General features: G+C 47.4%; 1 protein-coding gene across 2 annotated transcripts in view; it reads left to right on the top strand.

Moving 5' to 3' along the window:
• The first annotated feature begins 3,416 nt into the window (after nt 1-3,416).
• Nucleotides 3,417-12,351, top strand: part of GNAO1 (G protein subunit alpha o1) — a 154,601-nt gene continuing 145,666 nt past the window's right edge. The window contains exons 1-2 of one of the 2 annotated variants that reach the window (XM_032960604.2): nt 3,417-4,086; nt 4,492-4,534. In XM_032960604.2, coding sequence (XP_032816495.1) covers nt 3,969-4,086; nt 4,492-4,534 — 161 coding nt within the window. In that variant the 5' untranslated portion in view covers nt 3,417-3,968. The remainder of the gene's footprint in view (nt 4,087-4,491; nt 4,535-12,351) is intronic. The other variant, XM_032960603.2, reaches the window with a different exon arrangement.

Here is a 12,351-nt window from a genome sequence, read left to right as displayed (position 1 = left end):
TTTGTCTATTCCCCCGCACCTTGGGATAAGCGCGGTTGGTGAGGATAAGCGCGGTTGGTGCGAAAGAAAGTTCAACGTACGTGCGGACGTTCAATCTGCGAGCTGTGCAACTTTCACTAAAGTGGCACCTGGCCGGATCACTGACACGACGGTTAAAGGATGACGCGATCAACTATTGAGAATGTCACATTTTACGGACATTTGAATCATTTGGCGGTACCCCGGGGTCCCGCAAAAATCAGGTCAATAATTATTATTTTTCAGTCCGCCCCACTCGTGATCCCGACAGCAACGCGCCGCCCGCCCAGACTCGCGCCAACAAGCGCCAGCAGCAGCAGCAGGCGGCGATCAACACGATGGGCGCCACCCCACCGGCCAAACGCAAGCCCCGGGGGGCGTCCGCCGCAGTCGCGAGCGGCGACGACGCCCTCCGCCAGCCGTCGATCCTCAGCCTCTTTGCCAAGGCGAGCCCCACCGACCCCCCAGGCAGTGAATGTAACGTGTTTATGTAATTTTTCAACTTTTTACGAAACTTAGTGCCCCGAGTAGCTCTCGACGAGGCCAATGATGGGACCCCGGGGTCCCGCCAATTGCTTCACTTGTCCACACATTTTCTTCGTCCCTGGAGAGATACGGCTGTGTAATACAAATGCAATCTGCCCTTCAGGTGTGTGTGTGTGTTTGTTGTTGGTTCATTCCTTTGCTCGAGCGTCCTCGCATTCTTACCGCGTGTAAACATGACACCTTTTGCATTAGCTAATGCTTTCTTGGCTCAGATCCCAACTAATTATTCACCATCACTGAAACAAAGTAAGTTATTTATAAATGATAATAAACATTTACAAGAATTGAACATCTACGCCGATATTGCATGAATACATTGTCAAAATGCAGACAGTAGTCAACAAGCGAGCGGTCGTGTGTTTGTCGCTAGTTGTAGACGGTCGTGGCTTCGAGCAGATGGAAACATTTGTGAACTGTGCCCATATGTTCAATATACATTTATCTCAATTGCTCCATAGACCGCATGCTAATCATTGCACTCGAACACGTCATCGTCATCAACAACCATGATCAATCCACTGCTGGATGAAGACGCTAGCCGCCACCTCTCGCGAGCCTGTGATGTAACACTCCACCCAGCACCTTCGTGTGAAGTGATTTCATGGCTGCTTCTCTTGAGGTGGGCGTGCTCTCTCTCGGACCCTTTCCATTCCTTGGCTGCCATTCCGTTATTAGTCACCACTGGACATCATCGTAATTTCGAGCGACGCATCCCGCCCCAGCGCACTTGCTCTTGTCAATCGGTTGGATCATGTCATTAGCCTGTTTAGCAGGCACACATACAGTACCATTTAAAATGTATGAGGCATCTGCCAAATTAAAATATTGCATTTGTAATTGCATTAAATATTCAAGAGCATCTTGCTGAAAGTGCAATATTTAATTTTAATATGGGCTCCAGTACACCTTTCCGTTATTATAATACCGCTGTTATGTGTGATGTGTGCTTGTGTTATGGATATACTGCCATTGCCATGAGAATAAAGGCGTCGCGGTGGCGCGATGTTAACTCCCTCGCCTGGCATACAGGAGGTTGTGGTTTCTACGCCGTCCCTGACGCCTGCTGTATATTTGGAGTTTGCATGTTCTTCCCGTGATCGCGTGGATTTTTCTCCGGGTCCTCCGGGTTTCCCCTCCACGTTTAGAAACACGCATTTAGAGTTATTGCCTGCTACACATTTCCCCATGATAAGCAACTTTTGTTGAACTATCATTTGTGGCCAGGTACCGTCTGATAAAGAGCTACATAGCTCAGTGGGCCTTACCTGGTAAAACATTTACTTTTTAATATAGAATGCCCACCACTGGTTCAGGGCTGCCAATATAATTGAGCTCCACTACATTTAGTGCTACGTACTGCATATGCACATCATACATCGGAATGTTGTAGTGAGATAATATGTATATGTAACGCCCTCTGAGAGCCTTCCATGTGGGTTGTGAGAGTTATTTGACCATATTTCACCACGCCAGTCAGTCTGGGTTAATGAAGATGGGGAGCTTAGAAGCCCTGTTGCCCACAATGTCGACTCGTTATGCATCGCGGACATCCATCTAATAACTATCCACTCAACTTCTGCTTAGCTGCAGATATTTGATGAGGACGTGTGCACTTTGAGTACAGTGTGCATACATTTATACGTGTATGTGTGTGTGTATACATCCCATTGCAAATATCACACGCACATATATACCGTTATATCATCAGCCATGTTTTATCTATTGTTATATAAAGGCCTATTGATGACATGGTGGAGGGAGGCCTGCAATGTCAACATCCATCTCGCTCCTGCACACGAGCCGATCTCATTGCTCAATCACGTTGGTTGCCATACTCTGGGGCACGTTCTCTGCTTTGCCTGTCACCGATGTTGTCCATCGACTGTCACCCTCTGTAGCGATGTGTCCTACCCAAGCACACTTTTCTTTACAGACGATATCGTGTCACTCTGTTGCATTAGCTCTCTGATTCACGTGGTCCTCTGTCTCTCGGTGTAATTCCCACCAAGCATCTCTCCATGAATCTTTGCATTTTTTTTTCCAGTTTATGATCGAACCTCTTTATTTCGGAATCCATATTTCTGAACTGGTTAATATTCACCTGGTTGAAAGATAAACTCAGGAACATTGATACATTGCTTTTCAGTACCAAAAAGATGTCCCAAAGCAATCCACCGTCTTATCGCTTGCCTCTCAATTCCATCGCTGAGTTCCCGATCTGCATTCAACAAATTCCCCTCGGTATACTCTGTTGTGCTTCCCAGTCGTGTCCCCTCCAAGACCCATTTTAAAAAAAGCAATTGTTCAAACATCACAATGCGGGGGCCTTTTTCGCACCTCCCCGCCCCCCCCCCCAAAAAAAACCTTGAGACTCAATGAGGCTTTGCTTGGATAAATAATTGACACCGGTATTTGCATATACACACAGCCGTAAACCCCCACCTCGCCCCCGTAAAGACTTTTCAGGCTGTTAGCGAGCAGCAATGAAGGTCGGCACGGCGCACGAGCGGTTGGCGCGGTCAGCATCACGCCCGATCGCCTTTGTCTTCCCCCATTACTGATACTTCACACGCCGCACCAGCTACACGTTTAGGGCTGCACACGCCCATAGCATAGGCAGGGCTTACACGTACATCCGTATCTGTGCCCGTATTTGTATATATAAAGATGTCCCACTGTATGCGTACAATAATGATTACACTCAGTGCAGAACTGGGTGGTGCTGGAGGGAGGGAGGAATGGGGGGGGGTGCAAGAGAGAGGGGAGGCACGGACGCGCACGCGCCGATGGGATGGAGGGGAGAGAGGATGGAGGGGAGCGAGGGAGGGATGTGGGGAGGGAGCCTCTGACTGCCTGACGTCACGGCTTCGCCATTTCACAGGGAGAGGAGGCGGCGTGTCTCTCCATTCTGCCCGTCTTCTGTCGGCTGCCTGCAACGCTAGCGGGCCCTGCCTGCCTCTCTCAACCCCCTCCCCCGCCAGCCTTGCCTGGGATCCCTACTCTCATCCGCTCGCGTTTTACATCTTTCCTTTTTTTTGTATATACTTAATGTTTCAAATATTATTTAAATAAGACGAAAAAAAACACATATAGCACCAACGGATTTGGATACGGAGAGAGAGAGAGAAGGGGGCAATATACAAAGGAGAAGTGTGCGAGAGAGGCAAAGGGAAGGGGAAAAATAAGATATCCTTTCATGATTTAAGAATTTTATTTGCAAAAAAAAAATCGGCCGTGTCGTGCGCTCGCTTTTTTTTTCCGCGTCGAGGCGTCGGTTTGAGATCTGGCGGCGAAGATTTCGCATTCGTCGGAGCGGAGCGTCGGAACGAGAGGATTTATAGCGAATCGCGAATACAACAGCAGCAGCAGCATCAGCAGCAGCATCGGCAGCGCCGTCCGCCAGCATGGGATGTACTTTGAGCGCAGAGGAGAGGGCCGCCATAGAGCGCAGTAAGCATCTCGAGAAAATGATCAAAGAGGATGGCATCAGCGCCGCCAAAGACGTCAAGCTGCTTCTGCTCGGTAAGGATGGCACTCGGCGCCAGCTGGCACCACCAACCACCCACCATCACTTACCACCATCAATACCACCATCAAACTATCACCATCAACAGCCACTCATTGCACCTCCATTCAGACGTGACCGATCAGCTCGACGGTGCGTTCGCCGCTAAGTCGCGTGCACGATTTTGTAAACTGCGGGCGCAGCATTCTGGACACGTTTGCATGCACGATGCGGTGTCTATCGGCTTTACCCCTTCCCCTCTTTGTGCGAGGAATTTATTTCTTTCTCCCCCAATTGCCTTTTGTCTCTCGTTTTATATGCGGTGAAAGAAAACGAAAAAAAAAATCCTCCCCGTGGGTTTTTTTTCGTTAGTGTTTGTTGCTTGTACGTATTTTAGCAATATTTTTTTATTTATTTTACAGGTGCTGGAGAATCTGGAAAAAGCACCATTGTGAAGCAAATGAAGTGAGTAAGCATCGACCGCACCAGAGGATGTGTTTTTGTTTGTTACAAATTGTGTTTTGTGTGTGTGTGCATGCGGGTGTGTGCGTGTGTGCGTCTCAGAGATGGAAGGTGGGAATGGGTGGGTCCCCTCCGTATCTACCCCCCCTGCCCCTTGTATAAAAATATATATAATTGCGTGTTTTCTGCATCTCTACTCCGCCATATTAACCGGATCCGCCCGAAGCAAAAGCCAAGCTAACGTGCGCACGCACGAGAACGAGAAATTCCGAATAGTGGCGATTAAAATAACAATGATAATACTAAAAGGCAGAGCCAGATGGAGGGAGTCCGAAAGAAAGGGAGGGATGTGGAGAGAGACGATAGAGGGAGGGGGGCTGGGCTGGAAGAATGGAACGGACGGGGTGGGGGTTGGCGAGAATGAGCGAACAGAGAGAGGCGGGAGTGGGAGCGAGAGAGCAAAATCAAGCAGCCCCCTTGCAAATGGCTTCATATTGAACCGTATAGAGTGCGGCTTTCTATAAATAAATACATCGCATATTAACGGTATCTACAAATGGTATTAGGGCAACAAAAGTCTGCGGAATCGAATGCTGGTGCTTAACGAGTGAACGGCTTGCGATCGCGTGAATGGATTCCCGGGGCCGGCAGGCGCACGATGGACATTGGTGGGAAGCGGCAAAACACGCGAACGTAGCAATGATTGTGTTATTACACAGCTGGTGCGATGGGGAGAGTCTCAATAATTCGATTTGGGTGGTGACGGGGGGGGGCGTGCGTGCTGGACGCGTGCGCGCGTGTGTGTGGGGTTAGATGGCTGAGTGCGTGGGTGGGTGGGTGTGGGTGGTTGTGGGTGCTTTGTTAGATTGGGGCGGTTTTGTGGACGGGCGAATGTGGTCGTTGAAGGAGGAGGAGGTAAGGTGGATGATAGAGAACGGTATTTTCGACGCACACCTTTCGTAACACGACTGGCAAAATGGCTGCGGCGGTGTACGATCACACGCGAGTTCGCCATGCCGTGGTTTCAGCACCCGTATGTGTGGACAGCGCCCGCGTCTCTCGCTCATCGCACGGAACCGATTGGCGGGCGGCGACTGTTTGCGACTCGTGGCGAGAGAGAGGCCGCCCTGAATTCAACATGAACCGCATCGCACAGCCACGTACCTCCGTCGTAGCAGCACGGTTAAAAACGCGCGTATGCTACGTTGACAGCAGTGAGAGGCGATTGCGATTACGATGAACGCTGTGCCCTCTCACCTGTTGAGCTGTGTTCGAAATACAATGGCCAATTGCGGTGAGCGGAGGAACAATTGCAATCTAATTTGGATGCGTAGCGTGTTAAATGCAAACGCATCTCAAGGCGCTCAACACATTTGTTTTTGTGTATCGCGGAAATCGAAGGCGCATATACACCGCGATTTAAGAGACGAGACGATGGTAGGAACAGGGAGAAGAGAAATGCCTTTATTTTGCACTTGAACAGGGAACAGGGAGTAGACAGCACGGATATGGGGGAGCGAGTTCCAGAATACGGATGTAGCAGAGAAGGAATGATGGTTCACTGGTTGGTCCAACAGAAGGTCTTGGTTGCTGGAGCAGAGAGAGCACGCGAAGGAAGTGAGGTGAGATGAGGGGGAGAGAGATGGGGAGCGTGTGGAGGGGAAGTCAAGTGAGTGTAGAGTAGAGAGGTAGGCAAGTGTTAGGCCATGGGTGACAGCTCGGCTTTGGGTGGCGGTGGACTTGTCATCGCGCCCGCAACTCCCCCATGACCCCCATTTTAAAGGGACGCAAATGAGCGTAAAAAAAACCCGACAGCTAATCCATTCCGTGGGTAATCTGCAGTGTATACCTTTTCCTCGAGCATCTCGGACAACAAAATATATATTTTATGTTAAAGCCGATTGGGCTTAATGACCCACGGCGTCTATCGGCAGTAAAAAAAAACGCGCGTGTCTCCCTTACACTTAATTTATGCAAAATATCCACCCCATTTAGCCTATAGACTGCTGAGGCTAGTGCCGTTAGCGAGAACCGTTTTAGGCCAGTTTCAGGCTAAGCTGACCGATCTATAATAGGCCCGCCCACTCGCTTTAATAATACAAGTGTTGGTTATGCGTGATCAGGAATCGAACCCGGATCTCTGGGATCATGGAACCGCGACAGTGACGAACACACGATGCATACGTATCAATGGAGAATACCATGTTAAACAAAATATCTCCCATTGCAATATCTCCCATGGCGCGACTTACGTGTGTGAGTGGATAATGTGGTCAACACCACGCCCGGACACACAATACACACACCCGCACATGACACTTTCGAGATGTTATCCAGCAATACGATTTGGTGTCGCCGACACATCTCAATTCATGCAGTTCACTGTAATAACAGAGCTGGACAAAGGCTCTGTCTGGTTCTTGCTCTGCCTCTGGGTGGAGGGATTGCACTGTGTGCCTGGCATTCCAAGACGCTGCATTTCTCATTAAATCGCGTTCCGTGTCCGCTGGCTCTGCTGGTCGTTGCCACACGAGGCAGTCCTGTGCAAGAGGCTTTGGGGTTGCAGAGGGGGCGGGGGGGGGGGCTCCGTGCAATATTCGCCGACATGTTGCAGCGTGCTATCACTGTTTACCCAAGTCTCACAAGACAATTCGCCATGCAATCCAATTCAACTGCAAGGCTCGCTAACCAATGTTAGCGAGCACCCTAACGGGGGGTTATTAGTGCAACCGACTCGACTTACTGCAACACGTAAATATGTAATTTTTTATAGACGACTGTTCTGTATGAATATTTAAGTAGCCAATCGGAGATGACTATACATAGCGACGAATTTTCCTAATATACCACAATACTGTTATAATACCATCCATGCTGGGTGGCGCAGTTTGGTTAAGTTAAAATCTCGGTCGGAGTTCGACACAGCCCATAATCCCCGTTGGGATGGGTAAATTCACTACCACTACATCGCGGGAAGTTAGTTCAACAATCGCGTTATATAGAAATACTGGCTTCCGTCATAGGAATGTGGAATTTCTACCACTGGCTCGGGGGACCAGCGAGTGAGACGGGAGCCACCCCGTTGCTCCAACACGTTCTGCTTTCATGTTTGCACAGTCATCTTCATTATCGCGTGCCTTGCAGAATTATAGCAGCTGGCAGTGGTAACGAAATTTCCAGTGCATATGCTACCCCCCCCCCCCCCTCCATACAATGAACAAAGCAAGAATATGGATAGTTAACTGGACGGTGCATTATGTGAGGACACGTATGGGCCGACTTTATGGCATGACAATCCAGCAAAATACCGTATACATTATTTAGCCGTACCAACAGGAAGGAAGAACGCCTATAAATAGCTTACGAAGATATTACCCAACGCAACCTCACCACGCCCTATTGCGCTATTACGTGGTGAGAGCTCTCTTTTGTTAAGATGCTTTTTGTTGTTGTTTAATAATGCAGAGTCTTGGTACCGTCTTGGGGCATTAGGAATCGCAATGAATGGCAAATGGCATCCGGAGTGTGTGTGTTTATGGAGCCCACTGAGGATTCCAGAGGCTCAGGGGTTCAAGACATGCGGGATGGATGATGCAGCAGTGTCGATTTTTAATATATTTTTCGTAACATTTAAATTTAAAAAACGTAATGTCCTCTGCATGGATAAAATATTATGTTTCCCACGACTTATTAAACAAGCAAAAACCCACTGAAATATCTTGCAAGGGAGACTTGAGAGATAGCCTACACCGTGACGGCGACCTGGGTTCGATTACTGCCCATGTACATTGATAGCAATTAGTATTAGCTGAAGTCCAACATGAGCACCTGGCATGATGACGCTGACCAACCCGCCCACCCCGTCACATACCTCGCTGGCTTTCACAAGGAGCTCACTTGTTTTTACAGTCTGTAATGCTAACCAGGGAATATGTTTTACTTGTGTTACATGCAGTGTACGTGCGTGCGTTATTGTTAATTAGCTAACTACTCATGCCAATGCAGCACAAATGAAAGGGCGTTGCGGTGGTTCTGAAATGGACAGCTCCCTGTCTCGCCCATACGCCCGTGGTTCTTGAGCCTTGCATGAAGGAAAACACAGGGAGAGCAGTCGGGTGCGAGCGTCTTTACAACAGCTTCTCCTTCAACTAATCAAACTACATTTGATATTTTCTGTGGAGGATTCAACGTATTGGTTTTCTTTAGAGAAGTGCATAGCGCATTATTAGTCCCCAACAAACTCATTTCAGCTTGAATGTCGTTTGAGAGCATCGGAGTTAAAGGCATCACATCAGCCCACCGTAGCTTTCACCTCGTCTGAAGTCTCCTCATAGAGAAGTGTACTGAATAATAATAATAATACATAGATTACACATGTAATGCTCACAGAATCAGAATCTTTATGTAGACAGTATTCGCTCGCCCTTGCCGAGAGAGAACGACTCAAGAGGGGGCGAGGACCCACAGACAAGCAGCAAGTCGGCCACGTGGTGAGCCTTAGCCAACAATTGTCCAAGCTCTGCAGTCCTATAAATAAATGTATATTGTATCGAGTGTTTTTATATTCTCGCAAATTTTCATGCAATTGACCAGTGGGGAGCCCTCGCCTCCATTGATGGTCCTTTGCCGGCCCTGTACATTCCCACATTCCTGTCGCGCGTTGGGAGAAGGACCTCCAATTAATATTTGAACTTGTGACACAAATATATGGTAGGTGTGCCTGCCCCTGTGGTTCCTGATCAATTATAAGCACGTAATACGTTATATATAACGCAGTTTATGTGTACATTGTAGAATATCTAAGTACTGTGGTGCATTACACTGACTCACCACCGATAACGTTTGTGTTGTTTTGATGCTTTAAAACTCTGCTGTCTGCGACATAGCATTGCCAGAGTGCACAGCGTAATGAAAATGGACTTTTAAAGAGCCCGTGATTCCATTCGCAAACAACAGGACAATGTCATGGCTGACATCTTACATTTATATATTTGTATTAGTTTAACTGACCAGCTAGAAAAGTGGTTGTAGTATCCAGTTCGCTATCAGAAAGCTCTTCGTCTCTGTTAGGTAGAGCAAAATGAAAAACAATTTGTGTCTAGTCAACAGTGGTTCTTGACACTGTCCTGTACCATAGGAGTATGGAATTTCCACCACTTTCTCAGTGTACCATGAATGAAGATGTTCATTTGATCGAGAAATCACTTTAAAATAATTGATGTGAAAAATAGAATTGATATTTTTTTTCATTGATGTCTGCTTAGCAGTGCATGCAAAACAACTGTTCAAATATCCGGAATGAGACATTGGACTTGCTACTACAAGGCTACAATTGAGACTCATACTGCCGTATGTCTTGGCACATTTGTGAAGTCGGTGCAGCTCACCGATACATATTTCCAATGAAAGCTGAGAAACTCGAAACGACAGGACTCTTAAAATGTTATTGACGGAAGAGGCCTCAACGACTCCACTGTCCTGTGTGTGTGGTCGGCTGACCCCTGCTCTTGAAACATTGCTCACGTAAAAGTTATGAAGCATTTACTCCCTCCCCATGTAAGAAACCAGCTCATGGTAATTAGTCTTCAATTTCTTGCAACAGGACACCGAACACGGTGATGTGTGTGTGCGCGCGTGCGTGCGTATGGTAACTGGTATCATAGCTGTTTGCGCACCGTGCGACGATCCCGGCGCCCTGAGATTGATTCTTTGACACGGCTAAAACTCAATGATCTCAAATTATATCTGAAGTGCAGGCCTTCTTCTGGGTTGATTCAGCCCTAAAATAGCACCTTGAGCGGTGTGTAAACATTAGCATAGGCATGGTTCTGGCCACACGACCGCATCATACGCTGTGCCGACTTCATATGTGCTCACTAATAGCACTGTTCCCAACAGTTTGTAACACCTATAGGAGGGAAGCTTTGTCTTTGTGTAGGGAGAGGGATGACACAATTGGTTCACGTACAGCGTCAGATGGAATCTTTGTCTTTGTGTAGGGAGAGGGGTGACACAATTGGTTCATGTACAGCGTTGGAGGGAAATCTTTGTCTTTGTGTAGGGAGAGGGGTGACACAATTGGTTCACGTACAGCGTTATGCTCCTGACCACCTCGGTTTAGTTTCTGGTCATGCATGAGATTGACAGCGTATGGTATCTGAACCTATCCTGGATCTCCCCTATGTTGACCTATCCGTAAATGAGTACCCGATGTTAACATCAGTATCCAATGTTAACATCAGGTGCTGTGAGGACAAAGGTGATCACATGCAATTCTTTGGGTGCAGTACGGGGCTTAAAAGGTGTTCGCTAATGCAACTTGCTCCTGCAATGTGTAATTATAATGGAACATTCTATCGTGTGTGCAAAAGGAAAACTGTGCTAGGTGCAGATCTGAAATGTATTGTTCACACCACTCCACCAGAGGGGCTCCGCCTTGCGTGTCTATGTGTCTCTCTATTCAAGGGATGCAAAATTATATTTTTAATTCTGGATTTGGTTTCTACTTGTTGCAGTAATATTAACATTTTAAATGAGATGCACTGCACGCAATGTATATATATAAACGAGCAGGTGGTAACACTGAATAACAGATCTCTCATGTCAAAGGGTAATGTCCCAGAAGGTAAACACTGGCCACCATAAATCAAAGTTCACTTTGGGGAGATATTTCTCAGACTGGCAAAAGACTTTCGTCTCCATCATGGTGTGTTTTATTGAACTGCTGTGCACCCTCTCGTGGTCTATGCACACTGTGACACGCAGACACAGACGTGACTCGTTAATATAATATACAAGGGTCGTGGCCTCGCGATCCCCCCTCTCTGTCCTTCCTTTGTCCCGGGCACGTGTCCGGAGCAGCACGTGTCGAACATCTGCCTGCACTGCATTACAACGCGAATTTGTGGCGATTTCGTTCATTTCAAACAAATGTCCGTGGCGAAGCATTAAAATCGATAGAACGTGGAAAATGTATTGCTCGGCAACCTCAGATCTTTACGCTCTACGCTCATATTCGCGCTCACTTGTCCCTGTGTGCAAGACGTAATGCGTCTCAGAATGTTCCATCAGTGGTCAGCATAATAAAAAAAATGCTACGTGTGTGTACGTGTGTGTACGTGTGTCACGTGACACCCTGGACAACACCCTTTCGCACGAGATGTTCCGTCTCAGGAGATTACGCAGGTTACAGTGAGGGAAAAAAGTATTTGATCCCCTGCTGATTTTGTACGTTTGCCCACTGACAAAGAAATGATCAGTATATAATTTTAATGGTAGGTTTATTTGAACAGTGAGAGACAGAATAACAACAAGAAAATCCAGAAAAACGCATGTCAAAAATGTTATAAATTGATTTGCATTTTAATGAGGGAAATAAGTATTTGACCCCCTCTCAATCAGAAAGATTTCTGGCTCCCAGGTGTCTTTTATACAGGTAACGAGCTGAGATTAGGAGCACACTCTTATAGGGAGTGCTCCTAATCTTAGCTTGTTACCTGTTTAAAGGACACCTGTCCACAGAAGCAATCAATCAATCAGATTCCAAACTCTCCACCATGGCCAAGGCCAAAGAGCTCTCCAAGGATGTCAGGGACAAGATTGTAGACCTACACAAGGCTGGAATGGGCTACAATACCATTGCCAAGCAGCTTGGTGAGAAGGTGACAACAGTTGGTGCGATTATTCGCAAATGAAAGAAACACAAAAGAACTGTCAATCTCCCTCGGCCTGGGGCTCCATGCAAGATTTCACCTCGTGGAGTTGCAATGATCATGAGAACGGTGAGGAATCAGCCCAGAACTACACGGGAGGATCTTGTC

This window comes from Petromyzon marinus, chromosome 25 (assembly GCF_048934315.1).
Source record: "Petromyzon marinus isolate PM22_M1 ecotype Great Lakes invasive population chromosome 25, UKy_Petmar_22M1.pri1.0, whole genome shotgun sequence".
Lineage (NCBI taxonomy): Eukaryota > Metazoa > Chordata > Hyperoartia > Petromyzontiformes > Petromyzontidae > Petromyzon > Petromyzon marinus.
The sequence above is the reverse complement of the archived record's forward strand: the minus strand, read 5'-3'. Positions and strand labels throughout refer to the sequence as shown.